Source organism: Labrus bergylta, chromosome 6, assembly GCF_963930695.1.
Source record: "Labrus bergylta chromosome 6, fLabBer1.1, whole genome shotgun sequence".
In the NCBI taxonomy this organism is placed as follows: Eukaryota; Metazoa; Chordata; class Actinopteri; order Labriformes; family Labridae; genus Labrus; species Labrus bergylta.
The window spans coordinates 10,272,732-10,297,422 of record NC_089200.1 but is presented as its reverse complement, the minus strand read 5'-3'; the positions used below and the strand labels follow the sequence as shown (position 1 = coordinate 10,297,422).

The window sequence follows — 24,691 nt, the reverse complement described above, 5'->3', positions numbered from 1 at the left end:
TGCTGCTTGTTTTCCCTGGTGTTTCCTAGTTTAGTCTTTAGTGTCTCCTGTTTTATTTAGTCATTTCTTATCCTCGTGTTTCTCTGTTCTAGTGTGTATTGTTACATTCTTGAGTTCTCTGTGTCTTTAGTTTTTCCTGATTTTATGTTGTAGTTTTTACCCCTTGTGTATTATATCTTTAGTGTTCCTGTGTGTTTCCCTCCAGTTCAGATTGCCCTCTATGTCTTCACCTGTGTTTGATTACCCATTCTATTTAGTCTCAGTTTTCCTTCCCTCTTGTTGTCGATCTACAGCATGTGGGATATCAATGTGAGTTGTCTTCTTCACTGTTTTCCTTGTGGCTCCTGGTTTCCCTTTTTGGACTTTTTCAATACAATAAGTTTTTGTTTGTTTTTGTTTTTGTTTCTTGTTTAATGAACATTTCGTTAGTTCTGCATTTGGGTCCAGTTCCTTTTTACTTGAACGACATGAGACAAAGAGGAACAAAAAGAGGAATAGCCTATCTAAAAAAACATGGTATTTCTCATGATGCTACCCAAAGGTGTTTCCATTCTCTGTAATAAGAACAGTCATGAATCAACATGAGCAAAATACCCTTTTAATTTGATATATTCAGAAACTGTTACAAAACCAATAGCACTTATCAGCAGGAAACCAATGATTATGAATGATATGGTAAAAACAAAAAAAAAACGAGTATGTCAGTATTTTTAACCCCTTCCCTCACAAAAAGCCATTTTACATGTCTAATACGACCATTTACCAGTGCAAAGCTTAAAAAGAAAAAACATTTCAAAGATAGGCAATATATGAGTAATGTAAGAAAATGGTAGACATTTCCAAGGACAAAGGCATCAACAATTTCATCAGCATAAACTTTTTTAACCAGTTACCTCAAGATTGATGGCATTCATACTTTAGTCCAATTCTACAAGAAATACCTTGGCAGTGTTGATTTGATTGTGCTGATTTTTGCAAGTACAACATTTTTAAAAGCATAGCAACATCAAAGCTTAAATTTAGAACTATCCAAAAGTTTGAAAAAGATTATCAAGGCATCTTATTTACTATACAACACACCTTTTTCAATATTGTGATCAAGATATATTGGAATACTCTTTATTTGGAAGAGGTGAAGGAGCTGAAGGTGTAGCGACTAGTTGTTGCGGCCGGGGAGCCTAAGTCAAGACTGCCTCTGCGGGAGCCCCTTTGAGAGCCACTCCTTGAGCCAGTGTTGGATCCGGGAGCAGAGGAGACATTGTAAGGACTGCTGATCCCACTGGAAGATACTGATGATGCAGGAAGCATTCGAACTCCGGTTCTTTCCTCCGACATGCAGCTATCCAGAGCGTCTGTGTATGAGATCTTAAGTTTGCTCTTTGGGCATGTCAGGTTCTTTGTTTGCTTTTTGACATCTTGGAGCTTCTGAGCCGTCCTCTCGTCCAGCCAGCCCATTTGCAAAGCATCTTGTATGGTTCTTTTACAGCCTGTTTCTGGGTCATGAAAGCCCCCAGTTATATACTGGAACTCCAGGAACCTGTGCCCTGCCTCATATGGCAGCCATTTCTCCTTAATGGCCTCTGCAGCAGACATCTTCTTCCTGGTTTTTACATCCTCAAAGCCAACGTAAGCTTTCTGGGCAGGCTTAAGCTTGGAGGCCATGTTCTCATCTATAATGCCAAGACGTGAAGCCTCTTGGATGCCAAGCCTGTTGCCATTTTTGGGATTAATGATTCCTCCAGTGCATGCCTGGGCCTCCAGCAATCTCTGGGCGGTGATAGTATCCACCAGACCGCGATTTAAAGCCTCAAAGATGGATATTTTCTCAAAATTCTCTGTGTCAAAGACTGCACCTACAGGTTCCTGTTCACCTATAGTTACAACAGGGGAGGACAGAGTAACTGATACACTGGATAAACTTTTGCCACAGTCGGGCATGTCCCGAGAAATAATGCTTGATTTGGAGCTTCGTTCTGTGAGAGTGGTAGTTCTTGTTGTGGTCATTTTGGTAAGGGTTGGTGATGAGGGTCTGGGTGGAGCTGATGATGATGAGGAGGCTGTCAAAGTTGATGAAGCTGACCCTCCTGATTTTCTCAAACTTGATGGTGATGTCACTGACGCCATACTTGGCGTTGCTGATGTTCTAGAAGAAGAAGATGATGATGAAAATGTCACTGAAGATGAACCCTGGGGGGCTAAAGTTCTTGAAGAAGAAGATGATGAAGATTTCAGAGAGGAATTACCTGCTGATGGTCTTGATAGCCCTCTGGTCTTCTTTGTTATGATATCTGCAAACTGAGTAAGGGTGATGATGCGTGATTTGTACTGATCTAGATCTGACTGACTAATCACTCTCTTTTCGAGCAGCTCAGTAATATCATACTCTCTTCCTGTCTTATTGTCAACTAACTTAAATTGTGTGGAACCATCCGGAGCAGTAATAGTGATCTCTTCCCACTCACACTCCTGCTCAGACAGATCGATGAATGTGTCGTAATCGATCAATCCTTTGTCAAATGCTTCACGCACTGTCATCTCTTTATTTGTCTCCGGGTCAACGATTATTACTCTCCTCTTTCTCGTCGTCGACTCCAGCTTTGACTTGTCTATGATGGGCAAAAGGATGAGGCCAGTCTTCTTATCTCTGATACAGGCCTTCTTAAGCTCCTTATAGGTTAGGTTTTCCTCTGTGTTAGGGTCAAAGAAACCCTTAGTTTCAGCATTCGGACTGCTCAGGACCCTGTTCATTCTCTCATCAAAGTAACCCTTCTCGTAGGCTACGTCCACATCAATACGATGGCTGTGTTCAGGGTCAATGATACCACCACTGGCAATCTGTGCCTCTAGCAGTCGGATACCATGACCTTCCTCCACTAGACCTCTCTCTATGGCCTGAAAGAGGGAGATAACCTTGTCTGTGCCAGGCACTTGGTAGCCAGTCACAGCCCTCTCTGCTGATAGAAGGGAGTCTTTATACTCTGGACCAAACAGTCTTTTACTGTAGGCATCACTTACACTCAGGAAATGGTTGTTGACAGGATCAACTATGAAGCCTGAAGCAGCCTGGGCCTCAAGTAGTTCAAGAGTGGTCCCAGGTTTCAACAGTCCATCTTTCATGGCCTGATAAATGGTCAGCACCTTCTCATTGGCCTCATCGTAAATTCCTGCTATGCAGGTAGAACCTCTCAGATAGGATCCCAGACGGTCTTCAATGTCCCTGCTTGTCAATCTGCCCTCCCTCAGTTTATCCATATCAGAACGTTTCAGCAGATTTGCATCCACTAGATCCATGACGGACACCTGGTCCCGAAGCCCCTGGACTGTTACAGGCTTTTTAGGTTCAGGAAGAAGCAGAAGCCCTGTGCTTGGATCTACTTTGCATGTTTTCTTCAGAGCTATATAGGTAGTTCCTTGTTGGGTGTCTGGGTCAAGGTAGCATTCAGGCTTCTTGTTTAGAGCACGACAGAGGTCCTCATCCAAAATGTTTCGCTTTATAGCCATGTCTCTGGGGAGGAACACGCTAAGGGTTGGGTCTAGAATGCCACCTGCAGACTCCTGGGCTTGCAGCAGACGTAGCCCTGTCTTCTGATCGATCAGTCCCTTCGTCATGGCTTCAAACACTGAAAGAGGCTTCCCTGTTCTGGGGTCCTTGAAACCCACAGCAGCAGCCTCTGCTGCTAGGAGTCTACCTCGATCCTTATTGTCCACCAATCCGATGGCACATGCTTCCTCTACTTTCAGCTTTTCATTGGTTGTTGGGTCAATGATGTGACCAGTGGCTGCCTGGGCATCTAGAAGCAGATCTGCACAGTCAGCAGTCATGAGCTTCTGTCTCTTGGCCTCTGTTAGAGACATTTTCCCTAAAGGTCCAGCAGCCACACCAGCGATCGATCCAGTCCCCTTTAGGTAGACCTTCTTATCCAAAGACACCTCTGAGACAGATTTCTTCCCCTTTTCCAGATCTTTTAACGTTTGCCTGTCTAGCACATCACAATCAACCAGCTGCTTGGCTGTCACAGGTTTGCGAACACCATCAAAGACAAGTTTAGAGGGATCTAACTTCTCAGGGACAGGAAGAAACAGGAGGCCAGTGTTTAGCTCTACCTTACATCTCCTCTTCAGTGACATGTATGTTACACCCTCTTCACTCTCTGGGTCCAGGTAGAGCTCAGGTCTTTGATTCAGAGCACGGTATATGTTATCATCCATTAGTTTACGCTCAATGGCTGTCTCTTTGGGAAGGAACACACTGAGTGTTGGATCTAGGATGCCTCCCACAGCCTCCTGGGCTTGTAGGAGGCGCAGTGTTGTGTTCTTGTTAATAAGTCCTTTCTTCATGGCCTCATATGCTGAAAGGGGTTTGCTTGTTGCAGAACCACTGTATCCTACAGCTGCTGCTTCTGCTGCTAGCAACCTTGCTTTGTCCTTTTCATCAACCAGACCTTGGTCACATGCCTCCTCAACTGTAAACTTCTGATTGGTCCTGGGATCAATTATGTGGCCTGTGGCGGCCTGAGCATCCAGTAGCAGATCGATGCTATCTGATGGAAGAAGATTCTCTTTCTTGGCTTCAGCGAATGTCATTTTGAATAGGAGACCATTCGCAGATCCTGAACCTTTCTGGCCTTCAACTATCACCCCAGCTATTGGGCCTGTACCCTTCAGGTTAATCTTTTTGTCAGCAGATACTTCAGGAACAGTCTTATGCCCCTTTGCAAGCTGGCTAAATGTTAGGTTGTCCAAAACACCACAGTCAAGCAACTGGTCTGCTGTGACTTTTTTGCGGACTCCATCGAAAATCACACCGGAGGCATCCAAGGCTGGAGTCTCTCTAGATTTCCTCAGCTCAGCTTCCATGTTTTGTCTGAGAACAGCCATGTCATTCAGTTCTTTCTGAATGGCTGACAGCTTACTTTTATACATCTCTTCAAGCTCCCTGAGTTGTCTCATCAGCCTCTCTATCTCGCTGTTCAGCGAATTCTTTTCCCTCTCCAGACGGTTCTTGTCCGTTTCATACTGCTTGATCACCTCCTGCTTGCTTTCAAACTGGACCTTCCAGTTACTTACATCTCTCTTTAACCTATCATTCTCGTCCTGTAGACGCTGCTTATTGCGAAGCTCAGACTCGAGGGACAGTTTAAGGCGATTGAGCTCATCCTCTAGCCTTTGGAGGCTGCTTCTGTCATTGTCTGACAGTCTCAGTCTACGTAACAGATCATCTCTCTCAATCACAATGTCATTGTACTTAGATTGGATTGACTGCATCGTGGCTGTGATCTGCAGAAAAACAGAAGAAAGAGAGTAGAGAGGGCATAGACAAAAAGTTAGTAAACACAAAACAAGTTAGGTGATATACAGTGATGTTGCAAATTAAATGTTTTTATGTCCTCGCAGTAGCCCCTCTTTTTATCCTGCAATCTGTATTTCTTTAAATCCTGACAAAATAAGCTTTGATGAAAGTAGCATTAAGTAGCAAGTCCCTGTGCATTCCTCCGACATATCTATGCATTGCACAAACTACTTTAACCTTCAGAAACCATATAATTGGGACGATGTCTTGCAGGACTGGGAAGTCAAAATGATAGGTAATGGTATTAGAGTAGAGATGGCACATTTTATCTATTTCTTTGTGAGCTTAATTTGTATCCTCTGGATGAGGAAAACATCCAGAGGATAGACAGATAATACAATTTTGAGAAAGCTTATTAATTGTAATTTTCCACTCAACCTTCCCAGCCCATAGACGGTACATTGTTTATATTAACTGTAACAAGAAAATATCAGACCAACTATTCTAACTATGAACTTCTACAGATTCTAATGTCTTCATCTACATGTTGCAACTTTTCAAAACAGCACAAATAGAAAATGCTAACAGATGGGTGCCAATCTTGACAGACAGCTCGTAAATTGCTTAAAATATCTGAATGATAAAGATTTTTATCTGTTGATCTTTTCAGAGTATACGTGCTGTATTTACAAGTTTGCAAAATGTGTCTAACAGAACAACTAAAACATGACTAACAGATTGGCAGTAATCACATCTTTGACATATTTGATCATTCACGGTGAAAGAAACACAGCCATAAAAGCATGCAGACGGCTCAGCTTTATCAGCACAGGCAGTGAATACAAAAGCTTTTGCATGCAGGCCTATTTAAACTCATACAGACGTATGTGTTCAAATCAGAGTTAACAAGAGGGGGGCATCTACATGGGGTTCTAGAGGAGGTTCAGCATGCAAGTATATGTTTGCCTACAGACAGTGATTGCTACTTGATTGATCCACATTAGGGCTCTGATTTGGAAAGACGAGACCACTCCATGTTTAAGTGTCAAACTTCCATGTACCTCGGTGGCCTGCTTTTGTATTTTCTCAGCCTCCAGCATGAGTTTCTCCCTCTCCGAGGAGAGCTCTGAGACCAGGTTTCGGTAATCTACATTGCTGTGCTCACTGGCCTGAAGCTGCAGCTGCAGGGCTGTAATCTGGGAGGATAGCTCATCATTGTGTCCCTGTTTGGTTTTCAGGAGTTCCACTTTTTCTTGCCGGGTTGTCCTTAGCTCTTCCTCCAGCCTCAGCCTCTCTCTGGTCTGGCTCTCTGTCATGTCCTTCAGCCTTTGAACCTCAGAGGTGCTTTCATTCAGCGCAATATTCCTCTCCTCTATAGTTTTGTACAGACTCTCATTCTTAAAGTTTGCCTCTTTGACTCTGGCCTGCTCTTGGAGGAGTTGTTGCTGCAGGGCCTTCAGCTCAGTACTAAGCCGTTTCGTTTGCTCTTCAGAGGTTTTGTTTTGTCTCAAGCTTTCCTCCAGCTCCCCCTGCAACCTAAGACGCTCTTCTTCAACTCTCTTCCCTGACATGCTGGCATTCTCTTGGCTCTGGCGTAGCGTATTAATGGTGCGGTTGTACTCTGTCATTGTTGTGGTGGTCTTGTCCAGTTCTGTTTCTATCTGCTTTCTTCTAGCTATCTCCTCTTGGTTAGCCACCCTCAGGTTCTCCACTTGACTCTCAAGCCCATCTCTCATAGCCTGAAGGTCCTTCATGCGCCCCTGTAACCTGCTCATGTTCTGTTCTACTCTGCTTCGTTCCTTGCTCTCCCTCTCCAGTTCCAGACGCAACTTCTCGAGCTCATCCTTGCACTCCCGAAGCTGGGCAGTAGTCATTGAAGAACTACTCAGCTTCGACTGCAGCTGGGACAAGGTCTGTTCAAGGACATCCTGCCCTTCCTCTATAGTCTTCCTCCTCCGGGTCTCCTCCTCCAGACTGTGTGTGATGTAGACCAGCTCCTCACTTTTATCCTGCAGTCGCTTCAAGACATCAGCCAGCTCCTCCTCATACTGGCTGCTTTGTTCATCTCTCTGCCTCATGAGCCCGTCCACCTTACTCTCCAGTTCTCTCCTCCTGCGCCCTTCCTCTGTGATGACAGCACGCTGACTTTGAGTTTCTTCTTCTGCCCACTTCCTTTTTTCCTCAGCTTGGTTCAGAGACAACCTGAGCCTCCTGAGCTCCTCCTCCAGATCGTTCCTCTCTGCCACAGTCCTGTCATACTGCAGCCGGAGCTCAGTCGTATCCTCATCCTTCTGGGCTGCCAGCCTCTGCACGTCTGTGCGGCTAACTTGGATCTGGGATTCGAAGTTGAGTTTTAAATTATTGATCTCCATACTGCATTGGCTCCTTACCTTTGAAATCTCCTTTTGTAGCTCCTTCACCCTCGATGCCTCATCTGCCAGCTGCCGCCGCAGCTGTTCAATCTCCTGCTCTTTATTTGCAACACTCTTCTCTAAATCCACCTTGGACCAGCTAACCGTCTCCAGCTCTTTCTGTCTCCTACTCAGCACTAATTCATACTCCTCTTGCTGATGAGTGTAGCGCTCCTCTGCCAGCCTCTTCTTCCTCTTTTCTTCCTCAAGCAAATACTTGAGACGTGTAACCTGATCGTTGAGGTCTGCCAGTTGGCTCTGGGTGCTGTCCAGGCTCTCCCTGGTAGCGTTGACCTGCCGCGCTGTGGTTACTTTCACCTCTTCCATCGATTGCAGCTGGTCTTTAGACATGTTCAGCTCCAGCTGAGCGCGAGCAAGAGCATCTTCCAAAGATTTGTTCTTGGAGTTTCGATCATGCATGTCTTCTCTCAGCAGGCGGAGTTCTTCTTCTAAAAGGTCAATCCTGGTGTTACGCATCTGTAAGCAAGACAAAGCAAAGATGAATTCAGTGGAACATTCTCCAAGAGCATTCCTTCAGTTTTAAAGGGTTCAAGTTATTCATGGAATCACCCAACATCCAGCATTAAGGGTTCCAAGTTCACCATCACCCTGCTCGTCAGAATCACTTCTCCCTCACTGAACAACCAAAATCAGAAGGGGCAGGACTTCTGATTTCATATCTGTCAACAGTAACGGGGGAGGAGAAACTAAACCGACTCTTTTTTTGGGAGGGCTGAATTTCTTGGTCTAAATCTGCAGCTAACGCCAGGACATGATTCCTTATCATTGTGTTTTTTCTGTTTTCTTCGTCACATTCCCTGAATATCTTTCTGCTCAAGGTTTTTGTAACATATATTTTTGTGTGCTATTTCCATGTAGTCCATTAATGTAATTTCTAGTTATGGCTGCTACAACAACACAATTTCCCCCATGGCGATTAATTAAGTAGTCCATCCATCCATCCATCCATCCATCCACCCATCCATCCACCCATCCATCCACCCATCCATCCATCCATCCATCCACCTATCCATCCCTCCATCATTCCATCCATCCACCCATCCATCCACCCATCCATCCATCCATCCACCTATCCATCCCTCCACCCATCCATCCATCCACCCATCCATCCACCCATCCATCCATCCATCCACCCATCCATCCATCCATCCACCTATCCATCCCTCCACCCATCCATCCATCCATCCATCCATCCACCTATCCATCCCTCCACCCATCCATCCATCCATCCACCCACCCATCCATCCATCCATCATTCCATCCACCCACCCACCCACACACCCACCCACCCATCCATCCATCCATCCATCCATCCATCCACCTATCCATACATCCATCCATCATTCCATCCACCCACCCACACACCCACCCATCCATCCATCCATCCATCCATAACATATATACAGTTACAAACACCATGAGCAAAACTTCAAACATCCAAAGCAAGACATAAATATTCAAAGGACCAAAAAATACAACTTGAGTACCTTGAGCTCCTCCATGTTTTTGAGCAGCTCTCCCAGATATCTGTAGTAGTCAGCAGACTGAGTGAACAGCTCCATGTAACGAGTCTGCAGCTGTGTAGCCTGACAGACAGAAAAACAAATTCACATCACTTCAATGAACTTCCCCGCAGTTTTCATTGAACAATCCGCTCCCTAAATTAGGGAGTAAAAGGGTCAAATATTTTCAGATTAATGCCAAAAGTCACTGTCGGGTTAATGTTTTTCATTACCTCTTGATTAAGATCCATCGATGGCGACTTCAGCATGGTCCTCTTGATCGGGATGTTTAGCAAAGTCTCCAAACCAGACGTGTAAGAGTTGAGGTCTGATTCATAGTCCTGTAGAACAAACAAAGAGTCACGAAACAAAGTCATGGAATCCATGAGAAGAACATCTCTGTCTGTAGATATAAAATGAAGTGGAGCTCCTTACCTTGATAGAAGTCACACAGGCTTCATTGTCCCTCAGCACGATGTCTACTGTCCCTCTCTTGGATTTGATGTCTGAGTTCAGAGCCTTGAGAAGACAATAATAAAAGAGGTCAGGTGTCTGAACACACATGGACACAGAGCCCAAACATAGAAGTTTAAAGACAGTAGTTAAGGATTGGTGGAGAGACCTTCTGGGTGTTAATGTGCTCTTTCAGCACTTCGATGCTATTGATCTTGGTGGCCTGCAGGGAGTCTTGTCTTCTCTTTGTAGTATCAATCCAGTCACTGAGGGAGGAGCTGGTTTGTTTGTAGCGCTGCAGCTGAGGCTCATACGACTGCAGATCTTGGACCCTGAACAAGAAGGGAGACACCGGAGACACTTTTTTACACTAAGCTCTAAGAAGATCAGGTTTGTTTAAAAGAGGTGCTCTCTATCTGAGGATGTAAGAAGCTGTTATTAATAAACAAAGATTCACCTTCACACTAACTTCTGAAGGAGCTAATAAAAAAATACATTCAAAAAGCACTTTAGAACACTTGATCATTAACAGATCAGAGAGGCAGAAACATACCTGGTGTCAATCTGGCCCACGATTCGTCTCCAGCGGTCTGACAGCTGGCTCACCTGCTCGTTGTATTTGGACAGCATAATGTCACACCGGTGGAAAGGCGCCCCCACCTGGCCGTTCCAGTGACTGGCCTTGGCCAGCTCTGCCTCCATGGAGGCCAGAATGTCTTTCTTCTGATCCAGGTCTGATTTCATTTTCTATGAAATGACAACACAGAGAAAGGTTCAGACTAAAGCGTCATCAAGATCTTACAGGTAAAATTTGCAGCACAAGCTGACGGTGAGTTGTCTAAATATGCAAATATCGGGCTGGTGACGCTTCCAAGTCTGCCCACTTTCATTGGCTGCTTCGGGTATTACCTCAGAGGCGGTGCAACCAGGAGTCATAAAAATCAAACATGTTTGACATTTAGGATTCCAGATTGGGCAGGCCCTAACTCAATGGGGAGCAGTAAAATAATTGCAGTAACACCACACACTTTTTTGGATTCTTGGGGGGCAAATTAGGCTCAAAATCGGCCTAAATCGTCTACTGTTTGGGTAGCATAAACCCCAACATCCTGCTGAGAAACTGCAGTGACTTTTGCAATAAATGTATGGTACTTAAATGTTATATGTTTTAAAAAATACCATCAGGGCCGACATGTACTCCTCCACTTCAATGGGAGTCAGAGAGGTGGTCTCTTTCTCTGTCAGTCTCGCCTCGTACACTTTCACAATGTCTTCAGCTCGAGCCACACTATCCAGCATGTTCCTTAGAGCCTGCAGCCTGAAAGAGAGAGAGGAAGAGATGGTTTAGAAGCAGAGAAAGCCATTGCTGAAAAAAAATGTCTGTCTTGATGAGTTTCTTTGAGCCCTTCTAAATAAATAGAGCTAAGAAAGAAGACTTTAAGTATTTCTTTGAGTTCTTACCGCTGTAGGTAAGCAGATGAGCTGGAATCCAAACTGGCCAGTCTTTGGTCAATGATTCCAATCTCACTGCAGAGGAACTGAGCTTTATCTGCATCAGTCATGCCCTCCAGCTCCTTCACGATACGCTCCCTCAGACGCAAGAATTCCTCACGCATCGAGTCGACGTCACGCTGCACCATCTGCAGGACGACACACACACACACACACACACACACACTTACAGTTTTTGCAATAACAATAAAGTATTCATAATGAGAAGAAGAAGAGAGAGCTTTAACGGCTACACGCTTCCACGTGGGCTTTTGGTGTCTACCTCTAACTGAGAGATCTTGATGCCGCAGTCGTGCACCCCGTCGTCTCCAAGACAGATGTGAACGTGCTGACTCAGCGTGTCCTCAGCGCCATCCAGCCTCAGTCTGAGCGCGTGCAGCTCAGACAAGCTTCGAGAACAGCAGACTCCCTTCTTCTTCCCCGGGTCTGCCTTTACCCCTTTCACGACTTCGCACTTGATCACTTGATCTTTTTTTGCCGCCTCTCTCTCTGCTTTCTTCCTCGCCTGCCTTTCCAGCTCGGCTCTCCGCCTTTCTTCCTCCAGCCTCCTGGCCTCCGCTTCGGCTGCAGCTTGTTGCTGCTGCTGGAGTAAAAGCAGCTCCTGTTGGCGCTGCAGCTCAGCTGCTTGATTAACTTCTGTCTCTTCCTGTATAACTGTGAGTAGACACAAGATGAGATTTGTTATAACTGGTCATAGTGATGACTATTAGCTAGTTATCGGATCCTAATATTTATCTCGTAGAAATAATGATAGACAAAAACACACTCAACTCCCTTTCAACGTAAAACAACTGGGTGCTGATTCCCGAAAAATGTTTAAAAAAGGAAAACGATTTGGACAGCACTCCAATGCTAAATTTTATATTTAATTGCCAAACGAACACTCTTCTTCAGCATGTAACAGGCAATTTTTTTGTTTTGCCTATCAGAATAAATTGATCACACCTGTGCATGTTTTACACGCTGAAGAAGAGCGCCTAATATGCATCTCGCCTCATGTATTTTAATGTAGTGGGCAATGCAACACACTCTAATTAATAAATGTATCAGTGTTCTGACCATGTCAGTAAAAACTGAAAATGTAGAAATGTAGAAGCTTCATAAAAGTAGAATTTAAGATAGAGCTGTTGAATTGGATTGCATTAGATTAGTGGTCATAATTAGAGATGCAATGATTGGGAAAATCAGTGCCGATACTTAAACTTGAACTGCACTTGATACCAATGTTTGAATTAACGATTGAGCCAATTGCCGATACCGATGTTTGATTCATGACTTCTTTCGGTTTGGTTCAGACTCCCACATTTTCTCTCATGTTGGCAATAAAAACAGGTGACTTCATCTGCCCATTAGAAAACCTCTCCTCTGAGTCAGTAGTAAGGTGTACTAGATGTCAGCATTAAATTGATTCGACTCAACAGATAAACATCGGCTACTTGCATCGGTTCATGCCACATTAATTGCAGATATTGGCAGATATCGATGTTGATCCGATGCATCGGTGCATCCCTGGTCATAATGTAACTTCCTATCTGTGTAAACAGTAATTTGTTAAATACTCAAGATCTTTAAGAAGTAGAATATCTCACATGAGGACGGTACAGAGGGGGGTTTACTTCATCCCCCCTATTACGCTTCCGCAACATTCAGATTGAAACGAAATGTCACAGGGGCGTGAACATCGTGGCTTGAAACAGCAGTCGGAAAAGAGCTTTGATGGCTGATAATAATGATGATGGATGTAGATGACGCCTCTTGTCCTGACATTTTCTAGAATCTTTTAAGAGCGCTAGTTTGAAAACAGTAATCGTCTCACAGTCCTTCAGCCACAGCGAGGTAATACAATAACACATCCACCCGTGACACAAATTCATATTCTGGGTCTCGATCATGACTGTATAGTTAGTATAACACTGACTGTATGTGGGCAGCTGCACCACCAGCTGTTCGTAGTGGTTCTGGGCTCCGTTGAACTGGCTCTCTATGGTCCTCTTGTCCTCATCTCCAAACATCTGGGAGCCCACGGAGCTCAACTTGAACTCCTCAAAGTGAATCTCCAAGCTCTTGATGAGCTGGCGGTACTCCTCGGGACGCATCTTGGCCAGCTGAACACACACACACCCATCATGGTTGTACGGTTGCCATAGTAATAATAGTAATAATCAATACCTGTTTCATTACCAGGGCAACAAAAATAGAAGTCCCATGCACCAAATGTTGGGCAAATTAATGCTTTTAATTACCAAAAATGGCAGGCAAACTCCTGCACGTTGTCGAAATTGCACAAATACTGCAAAGTTAAGTTAACCCTTGACTCACCATGGAGATGGTGAGCGAGTTGATGCGTTTGAGATCCAGGAGACAGTACTGCCAGGCGACCAGACTCTTAATGTTGATGTACAGCTGATTCCAGATGGACATGATGGCGTCGTAGTACTGCTCGTTCCTGTCAACCACACATGTCAGAAGTTTGAATCTTAATGCACCACAACAACAACAACAACAACAAGGTGTCGTGTGTCTTCTTCTACAACGAGAATAGTCAATGAGTTATTGTCTCACTTGTTGGCCAGGCTGATGCTGATTGGGTTGGGAGGTGGGACCAGTAGGCACACAGAGGGCACCGTCATATCCAGTCCTCCGGGGCCTGTAACGTTCCACTTACTGCGCTGACTGTTGTCCTTCAGGATCGCCTCGTCGTGCTTACAGATCACCTTCTGTGGAGCCCGATGAAAATGAATTTGATCAATAAACACATAATAATAATGCATTTGATTTTTTTTTTTTGCGCTTTTCTAAGTATTCAAAGACGCTAGACAAAGAATAAAACTGACCTGGTCTTGTTTGAAGTCACACAGCGACTTGACGATGATCTGGCTGCTGCTCTTATCTTCTGGGTTTCTGGGTTTCAGCCTCACGATGTTCTTGGACTGGTTGACCAGATGTTGAACCTGCCTCTTGTTCTCCATGATCTTCTCCTTCTCCCTCTGGTATCAAATAAATCAAACATCAGTTTTAAAAGTGATACAGGTCAGAAACAGCCATAATAAACCCCACTGCTATTCTGCACTTTGACAAAGCTGATTGATCTGCTGTAAGAAGCTGCTGTACCTCCAGTCCCCTGAGGAGGTCCAACAGGTCCTCCAGTGATGTGTTCTTGTCGCAGGTGAACATTTTACGGACTGTCTCATGCTCCTTTTGCAGGGAGCTGTATGTCTCGTTAGCCTCTCTGAAGAACTGTTAAAAAAAAAAAAACATGCACATTTGAGAAACATAAAAGCGTTAAGTGGGTGGTTGACATTTCTGGTCTCTCTCTCCTCTGCTCCTTCATGGCCAGCTCTGACCTGACCAGTCAGCCAAACCACCATCCCAGCATTCACCTGTAGGCGCTGACTGGGAGAGTTCAGGATACTGTATCATCCCATCACTCCTTAAATATCTGCATGTTATATAAATCTGCGAGGAGTGATGAGGTCAGAGTCTAGACACCAAACCTTCTGAGTGCATTCAAGAAAGGACGCAGAATCAGATGCAATCAAACAAGTTATAAATCTAGTAATATCGGCGATAAAACATCTTGATAAAAACCAAGATGGAATTTGATAAGAAAAACCCCTAATTAGGTGCCTCAAATAGGTAGTCCACAAACCGGTGGGTGGTGTGACATCCCCTTTACAAACATTCTGTTGTGATGATTTACACCCTGTATGTGAAAGTCTTTCCTTATAAGAATAATCAGAGCGGCTTTATACTGTTACCTGACTGTAAGCCGAGTTCTCCTTCAAATGAGTGTCGATGCACTTGGTGATCTGAAGAAGCCAACTCCACTGAGTCTGCAGAGTGTCTTTGTAGGCCTGAAGCAACACACAAACACAGACAAGCATCAAATATAACGCTACCACCTGCACCCTCACAAACGGCTTGTACTCAATTTTCTACTTATAGACGATTCTGATGATCGGCTGCATCCACACCTCGATCTTGTCTGCAGCCGGGTGGTTGTTCTTCAGGAGGGTGTCCACTTTGGCTTTCAGTTTGTTCAGGTCCTTCTCTTTGTCCTCCAGGGAGCTCATCAGTTTCTGTTGTACAAGAAGTGGTTCAGAAATCACACAGCTGGTGGTACTCGCTGTCATCTCTCTCAGTAGATGACTGACTACAGCTGCCAAAATCAAATCTTTCACAGATGATTACTCCCTTATGAGATGCAGATTAACTCAATAAAGAGGCATTAGTGTAATTTAGACTCACAGGATTGCCAGGAATGTTAATCAACTAGAATCAAGCTACAAACATTGTAATTCAACATGGATTTCTGTAGCGTGGAAGCGTCAAAATCAACCCAAATCTGTCCTGACTCGCTCTGATCTTTCGACCCTTTACTGACCGAGTAGCTCTCCTGTTTCTTCGGGATGTACTGGTCGATGTTTTTGTCTCCCCAGTCAAACATCAGCTCCTCCTCCTCTTTTTCGTTCACCCACATGATCTCTTCGGACATCTCCTGAATGATGTTCTGCAGTTCCTGCAGCTGCTCGGTCCGCCCAAACGACATTTTCTGACACAGGAGAAGGAAGAAAGTTTGTATATATGCCAGACAAACACCAGTGGAGGAGCAAGACTTTTTTGTCTGGGGTGGTCGAACTGGGCCACTGACTTCTGCAGGGGTGGCCAGAAGTGTGAAGTGTGCTTGCAAAAATGAACATCATTTTTTCACCCTTTCTATCTCCATGAACATTAAAGTGTCAAATGTACGTGATCTAGCTGTGTATAAAAAAAGAAGACCCTGCATGACTCAAGTCAAGATTTAAAGTACGCTGCCTGTTGTAACTCAGCCCAAAAACAAGATTTTAACATACGTCTGACAAACAATCATAGTTCAGGATTTTGGGGTAACCACTCAGACTCCGCCCCTGTATTTTTTCTTACCTGTAAACTGTCCCACTCTTGTTCCAGAGCATGAAGACTTGCTTTGTCTCCTTTCTTAACCTGTGGGAAGAGAATCGGAAAGAAAAGAAAAGAAAGTTTTCTTAAAAATATAAGCAACAAATAAAGCAATAAGTTGCTGTAAAATTTTCAATATATCTATGAAAAACCTTAAAGGAAGAATGTGTGACATTTTACACGTAAATACAGCAGAACTCAAGTATCTCCTGTGTAAATGTCTCTCTAATGTAAAGCTACGAGCTAACTAAGATGCGCTAGCATTAGCCTACTAACACAACAATACAGGCTACAGGCAATTGCAGCTCCAGCCAAGGACAATTTTGTCCGCCGTTGTGCTAAAACAGTTCCAATATGTGGCCTTTAAATAAAAAATACCGGTTGTTCTTGATATTTTGATATCTGTGACTGACAGAGAATTTGTGGTCACACTAATGAAAGTGAACCTCTTAATATTGCTGACGATGTCAGAGCACATACAGGGCGGCAAGATGTGCCCCCTCCAAAAGATTCACACAATAAAGCCAAGTTAATGTTTAATTTAATGGCTTCTGCTCATGAAGAGAACTGGTTTGCCTTCTTTACTTCTTGGCAACATCATACATGTGCATGTGCACAAAGTGTGTTGTGAGCGCACCAGTTCGTCTCTGGCCCGCTCCATCTCGGTGCTCCTCTGGATGGAGCTGTGAAACCTCTGGTGGCTGTTCAGCTGCTGATTGATGGTCTCAGCATCGTCCCCCCAGGAAGCCGTTTCAATCAAACGCTGAAACATCAAACAGACACAGAAAAGTTCATCATTATTAGCACACAGCAAAAATGCACAATGAGCATGCTAGTGCAGCTACAGAAGTGTGAGGGAAAAAGTTGGAAAAATATATTTGTAGTGTTCTTAGTTGTGCCCCTCCCCCGCTCCAGGTTCTTGGCATGATTTCCCCCAGCAGAGTGAGGCAGAGAAACAAGTTGGATCAGGGAGTTTCTAGTAAATTCATGAGACTCTTCACTGAAGACATGTCAGGAATCTACCAGAAGACATTTGGCCTCGAATAAAAACCAAAACAAAAGCTTCTTTCTAGCGTCTGTTTCCCTGCAGCACTTCCCCCTAAAACGTTTAATGTGTCTTCTTGTGTGTTCTTCTTCTGTGTCCTCATGAATCCATTGTTGTTAATGTCAGAGATAATTGCCGCGAGTGTAACCACTTTCATGCCGTGTCTCCGACAGCTCCCAGCACAGGAATGCTTTCATGTCTGAACTAAACGTTGTGTACGCAGTGTTCTGGTTTAATGAGATCTGTCAGTCACTTCACTTACACTGTTTAACCCCTTTCTATAAAAAAGTTATCAGGGGCGGCTGTGGCTCAGTGGGACAGTCGGTTTTCAACCATGTGGCCGGGGGTTTGATCCCCAGCTCCTGCAAACACATGCCTGATGTGTCAACCCCAAGTTGCTCCCACTGCTTCGTTGGCGGTGTATGAATTTGTAGGAATGGGATTTGTTTCTTCTGGTGGACTGTTTACTCAGCAGCCTCTACCATCAGTGTGTGAATGTGTAGGTGTGACATGCAGTGTGAACACGCTTTTTAGTAGTCAGAAGACTAGAAAAGCACTTTACAAGCTCAAATCCATTTACCATTTTGGTAATAAATGAACTTAAAAACAGTTTCAAGAAGACTTCTTAATGCATCGAGCTGAAATATTCTTGTTTCTTTTTTGTTGTTACAGAAAAATACTAATGCAAAGTAAATAAAATAAAATGTATAAAGATGTTGAGAGATATGTAGAGAGGCTTCTTAATGTTTTTAAATGTATTTGAAGTATGTGAATATAGAATAGTTTTTATTAAGGAAATGATAAATATTTTTAGCAGTAAATGTGACTTTTTGTTATTTATGCAAAGAAAGGATGAAGCTAATCTCCGTGTTGAGATAAAAAACGGATGTTTGAATTGAAACATTGGTTCTTTATAACCGTGCTATGATGTTCTCTCAATCATTTTCATAACTTTCTATGGCCAGAGTTCAAGAGGTCAAAAAACCTCAGCAACATTTATAGTACAAAGATTTACTTTATTCACTTTATTAGACAGTCCTTCAGCCAGAGTACTCAAATTAAACTCCATAAATCAGTCATTAATAATCAATATAATCAGGTAAAAATCAGGGTTGCAGTTCTGCCTGAACCTTAACCTGCTGCAAGATCACACATTGCAGCGCTGCAAACTCTGTTAATGTGTGGGCGTGTGCTCTTGTTTTTTTAAGGTGTAAAGCATGCACGCACCTTTTGCTGTGCTATCCAGCCCATCGCGTCCTGGAAGCTCCTCGGAGGCTCCTCCCAGCCTCCAGAGCTCCCTCTGGTGCTCCTCCTCCTCGTCAGGGTGCCTGACATGGCCATGTGGACCCCATTCAGCTGGTCGTTACAAATCTCAAGGCTACAGATACGGGAGGATACAGAAATTTTAATTCGGCAGAAAGGGCAATAAACAGGGGCCTGAGAGTTAACACTAAATCAACATGAATACTTCTATCTGGACCTTTTGCACCCTTTCAAACTTTAAAACCTATCCTTGTACTTTTTTGAGGATCTTGAAACTTGGTTTTTGAATGACAAAAAATAAATATAGGGTCTGGGAAAAGGTGGTGGGTTACTTGATTTTATGTCTGATATTTCTACTGTCTTTCTTTTTTACTTCTTATTGTTGCATGAATAAGAGAGAGGAGTTTTTCCTTACGTCCTGAACACGTTGTCACTGGGTTGTCCCATCTGTCTCAGGTCCATCGCGCAGGTCTTCAGCTGGTCGGTGGTCTCTTTAGCCATCGCCATGTAGCGCTGGGCATCTTGGTTATTACCCTGCAGGGCACGAACAAATAGAATATAAAACAAAACTACAGTGCAGAATGAGAAATGCAGAATATGAAAAAAGTCGTAATGTGCAAGTTAAAGTGTACTTTGAAACGTGTAAAGTGCAAATGCAGTTCTGCGCTAACAGTGAATTTGTGCTAATATGCTGAAAATGTCAAGAGGTTGGAGACAAAAATATTAAACTGAAGTTCAAATTACTTCTAAAAAGGAATTAGTGTGGTTAAGTCTACTATAAGTGATATTTAACATTTCAAACATTTAATTCATCCAGAACCAATCAGCTGTGAGGAGGAGTATCAAGTAAACAAACTCATAAATCACATGCAGAAATCATTCCTGCAGAAAAAACATCCATGTGTTCTGAACGTTTGTTGAACTTTGCAGAAAAACAAGCAATTCACAAGAAGTTGCTAAACACAAAGCTGAGGAGGCGTGCGTGTGTGTGAGTGTGTGTGTGTGTGTGTTGTAACCTAAATGTTTGCAGAACTCAATCTGACAACGTGAAGCCATCAGTGGATTCATTTAAAGATGAAATATGGCTCAAAGATTCAGCAGAGCAGTAAACAAAATGCTTTCTCTCTCGCCACTTGGTTTTAATTAAATATTCTGACAGCCACAATTAAAAAAAAAAAAAACTCATCCAGTTACTCAATGTCCCCCCTAAAACATGTCTTGTCCTTCATTATGCATCTTTCTTTCAGAAAAAGTGAAGCTGCAACACAATGAGCTTTCATTTTGAATTATGAGCCCTGACGCAGACAGGTTTAAGAAAAAGGAGAGTTATTAAGAAGCATATCAGAACAGGTAATGACTCACAGACTGCAGGGCGTATTCAGATCTCTTCAGGTAATCCTGGCACTGGTTCTGCAGGATCATGGCCCTCTGGTGGATGGCACTGAGGCCGGACGCACTGCAGGGGGCAGCAGAGTGAACTCATCAACATCATGTTCTATGATATAATGATAAACTTCAGCTGCATTGTTTTTAGAGGCCTATCCTGCAAAGTATGATGGACACTTTTATTTATTTTTTTGCTGCTCGCTCACTTAAAATGAAGCTATTCTGCAACAATTCTGAATTGCACACATCTGTTTAAACAACAGATTATTTTCTGTGATAATTCATCAATTCAATGGCCAGTTTGCCAAGTTAATAAGGCGTCAACGTCTTCTTTTACCGAGTTAAATGAAAATGTTGATTTGATAAAGTTTGGATGAATGTCAAGTTCTGTCAAACATTTTTGGACTGTCTTTCAGTGCTTATTTTGTTCTAAAAAGACGTACATATCGGGGCCTGGATAGCCATATCTGCTAGGCCCGTGCAACATATTCAAAGGCTGTAGTCCTCATCGTGGCAGCAGGTGGCTTCAAATCTGACCTTGCCCCTTTGCTGCATGTCGTCCTCTTCGCCCTCTCCTCCCAATGTGACCTGTCTCTCTTCAGCTGTCCTACCTAATAAATATGTAACTGTTAACTTCTTGTCTGTGTTCTGCAAAAAGGCGACTGGTAGAGTAAATAAAGACTAACGCTGACAGAGTTCATTATGTATTTAAGAAGGTGGTACAGAGCTGCAATAACAAAACAAAAACTGGGAATGGTTGTGTAAGAGGAGAGGACGTCAGAAATAACCATTAAAGTAGTCACTATTGGGGCGCAGATGGCCTAGCGGTTAGGTTGCGCCGCATGTACGGAGGCTGTAGTCCTCAAGTCCTGGGGCGGCCCAGGTTCAAGTCCGACCTGTGGCCTCATTCCCCACTCTTTCTCTCTCCCTGGTTTCCGACTCTATCCACTGTCCTATCAAATAAAGGTACGAAGTCCAAAACTAAAACTTGAAACTTGTAGTGGTCGTTATCATGATATGTCTTACTGTCCTACTGCATAATACTTCATTTGTTTATGAATTTTCTCGCGAGTAATTCAAAAGTGCAATTTGCGGCTGCTTCATATTAGTCATATGGGTCAATACAGTAATGAGTCACGCACAGTATTTCAAATAAAACAGAGAAGGTCTAGCCCCTTGACATGGACTCTACACGGACTGCTCTAACAAAGGGATCATTCATAAGTGTTGTTTTGTATCTCAGACTTGTGAACCAGGGAGATTTTCTTCAACGGTCAGAGGGAATTGTATTGTTCCAGTTCATAAAGAGCCCCTTTTCACGGAAGATGCCATTTAAGTCGGCTCTGTACAGTCCGACAGAACACAACAGAGGGACACAGCCGCTTTAGACGATAGGGAACTTACATATTTTACAGTCAACAAAAGTGAAAACAAAATCTGTGAGGGGCTCATGTCGGCTGAATGATATAAATCAATTGCAACTTTCGGGACTTTTTCTCTCTAAATTTGTGTAGTATCACTATTTTTGTATCTCTTTAAGTCTAATGCTTCTGTTTTGATACTAAAAGCCGAGCCAGGGACAGGGGGTTGCAAATTAGCCATGGGCATATGAAGCAATGTTCACTGCATGTGTCCCTGTTAAATAAACAACATAAAAAGCAGGAACAATTTATGCTAAACTCTGAAATTCTAAGTTTTGAGGAAACAATATGACCCAGAAATGAATCCTCATCGTACATGTCATATAAGCGACACAGTTTTTGTGTCAAACATCTTGCAAACTTGTCTGCCAGATGCCCTCTCTGCCCCGCTCTGGTGACATGTTTCCTCTGTGGGTGATGGTGTGGAAGGTCTTAATACGACACACATGTTTCTGGAGTGAGTGAGTGAGTGTTAAACTGTTACAGCAGAGGGGACTTCTCAGTTCAATGTGAGCTGTAAATCAAACTCAGCATTTCTCTGCAGGGAGGAGAGCTGCTGTGCAGGCAAGGAGCTCAGTTATAATTGAAGAAAACTGTAGCAGCAGTTAACACATTTTCTTTCACAGTGTGGACTCCTTCTGTCACTGTGCATTCTCAACTATGTCCCATAAATGTGTTAACTCCTTCAGCAAACAAACCACAAGGTCATGTGTTTGCCAAACTTTCACTGCATGGACTGGAGACGACATTTCTGGGAACAACGGGTGTAAATGTATTATGTGCAACATCAATGCTTTTGAGTTTGCAGGAGTTAAAGCATTTCCCTGTAGTTATGCTCACTGAAAATATGATCACTCGTGTGTTGACAAATTGGCTCTTTGCGCAACATATGCCAGAGGCTCAAGGAAAACTTTGTGTGCTCGTGCAGGGGAGAAATGAATACTGGGATATTTAACTAGCTGCCATGTTTAATATTTAATGGCATACACTGACTGCAAAGAGGCCAAGACAGGGAACAGGTGGCAGCGAGAATGTCGCAGGTTAATTATGTGTAAAGGTAATAAGTGTAGGCTATACCTCATTCCTCCACCGCTCATCGTTCCTCCTCCACCGCTCATCATCATACCGCTTCCACCGCTCATCATTCCTCCTCCACCGCTCATCATTCCTCCTCCACCGCCTCCATAGCTCATCATTTCTCCTCCACCGCCTCCACCGCTCATCATCATACCGCTACTGCTCATCACTCCTCCTCCACTGCCTCCACCGCTCGTCATGCCGCCTCCGCCCAAGGAGGACTTTGTGAAGGTGTAGGTGTTGTTGTATCCTTCCATGTACGGCTCGTATCCATTACCGCCTCCGTGCACGACATCGCTCCGCGCGTACTGTTGGGTCATCCCGCCGGTCAGGTCGCTTCTGGAACCTGTCCTTCGGCCCATATTCAAGCGATTCTGAGATCCGTACATATTCACGCTGACGCGGAAACGGCAGCCGCAGCCGCACCGTGGGAACCTACCGGGGCAAAACTCAGAAGAGGTGCAGTAGTTTGCAAATGTCTCCACCTGTCAGCCCTGGAACCTCCAACCCTCTGCTGCAGACTGCAACGGAACTTCAGGGGAGGATCGGTTTTGGAGGCCTGTGACCACACCCCGCTGTCACTCCCTCAACCTGCTCAGCCAAAAAGTTTTTTTTTCTTCTGACACTCCCCTCCAAACTCAGCTGGAGGCAGTGTGTGTGTGTGTTTGCGTACTTATTCTTCTATCCTAGAGGGGACCATACCACCTGCAGAAAAGTGAGGAAGGACCGATGCAATTTGAGATGATGATGTTTTTGAAAACGTACAATATTATTTTAATGTGAGAACATTTCAGGAAAAGGCACCTTGAATCATAGGGACACAGTAGGCTAATTTGAGGACATCATATTTGCTTTTTAAGAAAAAAAAAAAAAAACTTGTGTAGTGTGGGGGAAATGAGGGGAAATTGAAAACATATTTTTAAAGGAGACTTTTAAAAAAAAAACAGAGTGAATATGTATGTGAAAGAATTGAAAGTGAGGACCTTTTTTGTGACATTTTGTCTGCTTTGAGGAACTGTTTGAGATTTCAAAATGATTTTATCCAAGGGTTTAAAGTAGACCATGTGCATGATTTTATAAGCCAGTATTTTAACAAAACATATACACAGATACAACAAATCATTAGGATAACTACATAACAGAAAATACATGTTGGTGAGCAAAAATAACATATGCTATAGTAACATTGCTATAGAAGAGCTGAATTTGCTTTTTTTTTCTTGTATCTGTAAGATTAAGATTTTTTTATTCCTTGACGCATCTACAATCTGCAACCGCTGACATCCTTAAGAAATGCATGGATTAAAGAGCTTGAAGGCAAACGGCTGCAATGACGGGTGGTGATGATGATGATGTAGCCATCTGACCAGGTGATGCATCTAGTGGAAGAAATTACGAACAGCCCCATCGTTTCAAATTTCAACCTTGACCCAACATGCCCTTCCCATTTACTCTCTCCAACTCACACACTCATAAACACTCGCCTCCAGCGAATGGGTGTGATTCAGGAAAAACGAGTTTGACTGCTGCACTTAAATGACAAGAACTATGACGTTTACTATCACAGTTTGAAGACAGTTCAATAAGGAACAATGAACTAGATAAACTTTAAAAATCAGCAATGACTGATAACCGAGTAATGATATATTCAGACACACCCTGGTTTTGTTTATACTTATTGTTTATTGTATTGTATGTTTGTATGACAAGTGCAGTGCAGAAGTAACAGATGTGTTCTTTACAGACCGTGCTTTCAAAGTGTGCACAGTCACTTTTCTAGATAAGAATAATACATTAGACTTATATTGCACTTTTCTTAATAAAGATAGATATGAAGCTCTAGCGACAGTTCAGTCAGGAAGACTATAATTGACTTCACGGTCAGGTCTTTCTCATTCATCCCTTTTTGTCATTCTCGAGCTGTCATTTGCTTGGGGCTCTCTTTGGGTAATCAGCTGTCTCGTCAGCAGTTCTCATCTAACCAATGGCATGGTGTTCCTCCCTCATTTTCAGCCTATCATCGTTCTGTTCCCCTTTTAAACATAATAAATATGTAACTGTTAACTTCTTGTCTGTGTTCTGCAAAAAGGCGACTGGTAGAGTAAATAAAGACTAACGCTGACAGAGTTCATTATGTATTTAAGAAGGTGGTACAAAGCTGCAATAACAAAACAAAAACTGGGAATGGTTGTGTAAGAGGAGAGGACGTCAGAAATAACCATTAAAGTAGTCACTATTGGGGCGCAGATGGCCTAGCGGTTAGGTTGCTGATTCTTTCTCTGCCTTTAGTTCCTTCATGCTGATGTTCTGTGCACCCCTCCACCTCCCCATCACCGCCCGTCTTCACAGACTCATCATCCATCAATTCTTCA

General features: G+C 43.4%; 1 protein-coding gene across 3 annotated transcripts; it reads right to left on the bottom strand.

Moving 5' to 3' along the window:
* Positions 1-582: 582 nt before the first annotated feature.
* Positions 583-22,860, bottom strand: LOC110000465 (desmoplakin-A-like). Of its 3 annotated transcripts, XM_065955695.1 has the most exons (25): positions 22,320-22,860; positions 19,798-19,891; positions 18,851-18,969; positions 18,400-18,550; positions 16,765-16,890; positions 16,113-16,172; positions 15,574-15,741; positions 15,164-15,268; positions 14,948-15,043; positions 14,301-14,426; positions 14,024-14,176; positions 13,752-13,906; positions 13,509-13,635; positions 13,108-13,294; positions 11,452-11,843; positions 11,139-11,317; positions 10,857-10,995; positions 10,231-10,424; positions 9,847-10,009; positions 9,660-9,743; positions 9,458-9,565; positions 9,210-9,308; positions 6,352-8,178; positions 2,244-5,277; positions 1,980-2,143 (listed from the first exon to the last, which is right to left on the bottom strand). In XM_065955695.1, exons 1-25 carry the CDS (start codon positions 22,706-22,708, stop codon positions 2,112-2,114), a joined length of 8,307 nt encoding a protein of 2,768 aa, XP_065811767.1. In that variant the 5' UTR covers positions 22,709-22,860; the 3' UTR covers positions 1,980-2,111. The 3 variants fall into 3 exon arrangements, with proteins under 3 accessions (XP_029137198.2, XP_065811768.1, XP_065811767.1); XM_029281365.2 differs by having other exon boundaries at positions 583-5,277; positions 22,320-22,858; XM_065955696.1 differs by having other exon boundaries at positions 583-5,277; positions 7,681-8,178; positions 22,320-22,857.
* Positions 22,861-24,691: the final 1,831 nt, after the last annotated feature.

Bases quoted from the DNA above. Each gene is read 5' to 3' on its own strand.
- LOC110000465 (XM_029281365.2), bottom strand. From the start codon at position 22,708: ATGTACGGATCTCAGAATCGCTTGAATATGGGCCGAAGGACAGGTTCC. The intron at 14,177-14,300 runs GTACAGCAGCTT...ATTTGATACCAG, and splicing joins ACCTCCTCAGGGGACTGGAG to AGGGAGAAGGAGAAGATCAT. The intron at 10,996-11,138 runs GTAAGAACTCAA...TCTCTCTTTCAG, and splicing joins TCATCTGCTTACCTACAGCG to GCTGCAGGCTCTAAGGAACA.